General features: G+C 54.9%; 1 gene segment (V, D, J or C); it reads right to left on the reverse strand.

Annotated features, from left to right (window-relative positions):
- LOC113618001 (T cell receptor beta variable 4-1-like) lies at positions 1-4,058 on the reverse strand. The segment is given in 3 exon segments: positions 1-297; positions 2,260-3,812; positions 3,922-4,058. Coding segments are annotated over 2 exon segments (447 nt in total).

The following is a 4,058-nucleotide window of genomic DNA, read 5'->3' on the forward strand; positions in this document are numbered from 1 at the left end:
TAAAATACTTAATTCACTAGCACAACAGTACCGATTTATTTCTCTAACTGAATACTTGAGGTCCACCTGCCTTATTAATGGGACATCCAGTATCTCCCTTGTGAAGTATTCTCTGCATCATTCCTCCAGCCAGTTGTTCAGGAACCCTCAGGTCTTAGCCTCTGAGAAGTCAGTCCTATCTTCGCCCATCATGCCCAGAGTGAGCAGTTCACGCCAGTTGCGGGCACGGGAAGTTCTGTGGGCGTTTGCTCTTGCCCAGTGTGTCCTCTGTGGTGACCTTCTTGTTGGCCTGGATCCCTGCTGGCCCAAGAGCATGAGATCACATTCACAGGGGCAACCACTGTTCCCCAAAGAACCTCTCTGTCCTGGCTGGCAGGGTCCTGAGGTGCTTCTGCCTCAGCTGCCTACTGTCCCAGAACACCCCTCTCCTACCGGTACTAGGCTCTGGCGTTGAGATCCTTCACCTTCTGGAAAGTTCCCAGTTGGGGCTCCTAGGTATCCCCGTGCAAACCCCTCCCCTCCTCTCCAGTAAGCCAATCTCCACTCAGAGATGGAAGGAAGGCATGTTCTGCTAAATAGGAAATAACACAGAGACCAAAAGAGAATACACAGGTCTCTCTGTAGGCTCCCCAGGTCACTCACTGGCTACACCTGTCCCATCGTTGGGGTCCCCGGCCACATTCTGTGGTGTCTGGGAACCTTTCCCAAATACCACAGCCCCAGATATCCTGTGCAATATTTCCTTTTCTGCTAATTAAAGTTAATTTTGACCTCTGCTACTGGGGAGCAGCTGCAGTCCCACCACACATTCCCCACCCGCCTTGGGCAGGGCAGGGAGGCTGAGAGCCTGGGGAGAGCAGCGAAGCTGTAGGGTTGGTGGAAGGGCAGGAAGTGTCTCTGCAAGGCCGTGGCTGAGCTCCCGGCACAGAGGCACAGGGCCGAGTCCCCCAGCTGTGCAGGCTGGGTCTTCAGAGTGAGGCACACGCCATCAGGCATCTCAGCTGAGAAGTGATCCTTCAAAAAGTCTGCCTTCTCTGAAGACACTTTGTTATGGATGGACATCAGAAACCCCATGCCCTTTCCTGGGGTCTGTTGGTACCAGAAGAGATACAAACAACAGGGCACAGGACCACATCCCAGAGTCACATTCCGTCCCATCCCTGTGACATAGTGGCAAGGGCTTTGGCTGACACCAGATTCTCTGCGTCCTGTGGGAGGACAGAGTCCAGAAAGAGAATGAGGCAAAAGTTTGGAACTGGCCTTAGGTCCAGGGAATGAGATGGGAGTTTTCCACATACCCCCAGGAGACAAACGATCACCCAGCAGAACCTGTGGTCCACGGCAGGGGCGGGGCAGGGCTGAGGTCTCCCCAGTGGGGCATCAGGTCTTTAGCAGCCCAAGCGAGGAGACTCTGTGACGATGTCCTAGTCTTGGGCAGCACCCACAGACTCAGGAGTGCCCACACAAGTGCCTCGTGCCAACGTGGACACAGGGTGCTCCAAGGCTCAGCCCCCGTGTGCCCTGGAGCGTTCAGGCTCCCACGCCCCGAGTGAAAAACTGCAGTTGCAGAGGGACCCTGGGAGAATACAAGCTTTGGGACAGTGAGGCCAGGTATGAAGACCCAGACAGACAGGCGGGACCCACTCCCTTCTCTAATGGCCAATTCAGAGCCGCAGTCCAGAGGCGTGGACTCTGTGTGTCACAATCCTGAGCCTGATGACTAAAATGTTGGGAGTGAAGAGATCAAACGAAAACAAAAAATAACCCTACGAGTGTCAGTGTGGAGAGGAAATCTAGTGAGACGTTGAGACCTGAAACCTAAAATGACATTTCAGAGCAAGGGAAGGAGAGTGGACGAGAAAGCAAGCACCCAGCCCAGCGCGCTGGCTCTGAACTGAGGGGCGCAGGGCCCCGCTGACTGCCTGAGGGGTGGAGAGCAAGCGTCTGTGCAGATTTGGCGCTTTGATCAGGCTGGGGCTCGGGGTCTAGCCTTGGGTGGGAAAAAGAGAAATCGGAGAACAGACGAGCCAGGTTATAGAATATGGATTTGGTGAGGACAGAGAGACACAGCTTTCTCACACCTGTTTCCCAAAGGCTGGGTCTCCTACTGTCCTTTGCGGGGTCTCCAGTCCTGGGACCCTTGCCTGGAAGTCCTTCTCTGATTCCCCAAAGCTCCGTGCTGCTCAGCCCTGGGAGGCCACAGCCTCGGCAACAGGGAATCCTCGGTTCCTGAAAAGAAGAAGCTCAGAAGTCAGGTACCTGCCGAGTTCCCAGCAACGCACTTCCTCACAGGGCGGCGTCCTTCCTATCCTCTGGGCCCGTGTAGGGTGTGAGTCCTGGCGTGCAGGCATCCGTTTAGAGGATCCCTATGAAACCTTAAACCAAAGCATCCACTTTACAGCAGGTTTGTTTATTTCACGACAAATAAAGCATTGAAATAGTAGATGGGGGTGTGTTTATCTCTTAACCAGTTGACAGGGCAGAGTCACACTCGGGTGAAAAAAACCCCCACTCTAAAGACGCAGAATAGAGAGTCGCCACAGGGGTCGACTTGGGTATTATGGTTTGAGGCTCTGTGGGGGGTCTCCCTGTCCCTGGAGCATCCTCTGCAGGAGAGAGGAGGGAGCCTTGGTGCACATGCAGACAGCTGACCCTCCAGGACGCAGGGCTTTGTCAGCCCTTGGCTGCTGGGTTGTGCAGCCCAGAGAGCCATTACAAGGAGCAGAGCCGGAAGATACAGGGTTCAGCCCTGGGTACAAAGTCCTGCTCTGAAATGTCAGGAGCCCATCACTCCTCACTGCCTGCTGGAAGCAACAATCCAAGCCCGTCGGACTCTATGGCTGATCATACAGGAGGCGAAGGCCTGAAGAGCTAGGGTTACAAAGACAGAAGGAAAAAGAAGCAAGCCTGAAAGCGTTAAGGCTGGAGTGGAAGAGAAGCCAGCGAGCGGCTGAGCCCCTGAACGCGCAGCCGGCGGAGTGAACCAGAGAATAGGAATCCCAGCGGGATGGGGGATCCGTGGTCCTCAGGGGCAGGAACAGCTGGAGACCCTGGTGAGGGAATGAGGTGCTTTGAAAAAGGTCTGAGCATAGTTGGAGCTGGGATCTGGGCTGAGATCCAGGGTCTAACTTGGATGGAAGGGGAAGTCAGAGAAAGACACCTTTTAGAAGGAGGATTAGTAGTACTGCTGCGGCCAGAAGGTCAAGTGTCTCATGAAAGACTTCCCAGGGGCGCCAGCCAATTGGAAAATCCTTGGGACAACTTAAACTTGAACGTCTGTCCTCTATTCACCCAGAGGCACAATCTTGGTCAGGACGAGCCCGGCACAGACTGCTGGCGTCTGTGGGGATCTGAGCCCTGCCATGCCCCATGAACCTGCGGGCAGTATTGTGGTCTGGGATTTCTGTCTAGGGTCTAATGGGAAGTGGCAAACGGTGCCTTGGCTGGCCCCCTAGCTTCCTGGCTGGCCCCTGGAGGTTTGTGCACAGGAAGGAGTTGGCTCTGCAGGGCTGTGTCTTTGCTGCTGGCGCAGAGATACAGGGCGGAGTCTTCCAGTTTCAGGGTGTCCACGTGCAGGTTGATGCGGGAGCTGTCTGGGCATTCAGGCCAGAAGCGACTTGGAACAGTCTCATTGCCAGCAAGTTCCTTGTAGTTGTAGACGAACATGAGCTCCGGCGGCTTCTGAGCTCTCTGTTTATACCAGTACATAGCATTGTGACCCAGACGTTGTTCACATCTCAAAGATTTCTTATTTCTAGTTTCCATGATTAGGTATTTTGGTATCTGAGTTATTTCCGTGTCCGCGGAGGCTGCTGGGAGAAAGGGACAAAATTCAGACAAAGCCCAGAAGGGGAGGTGTTGATGCAGCCGCAGGGAAATTGTTGGGGGTCCGGGGGCAGCCCATGTGAACGCACGACTCACCTGCTCCCACAAGACAGAGGACCACACAGCAGAACAGCCCGCAGCCCATGGCGGTGTCAGGGTCGAAGTGGCATCATCTAACTAGGATGCCCCGGGGGTGGGGGGTGGCCTCTGGTCTCCTTGGCCTTGGTTGGTGC

Source organism: Aethalodelphis obliquidens, unplaced genomic scaffold (assembly GCF_003676395.1).
Source record: "Aethalodelphis obliquidens isolate GAN/ISIS:26980383/991018 unplaced genomic scaffold, ASM367639v1 scaffold5, whole genome shotgun sequence".
Lineage (NCBI taxonomy): Eukaryota > Metazoa > Chordata > Mammalia > Artiodactyla > Delphinidae > Aethalodelphis > Aethalodelphis obliquidens.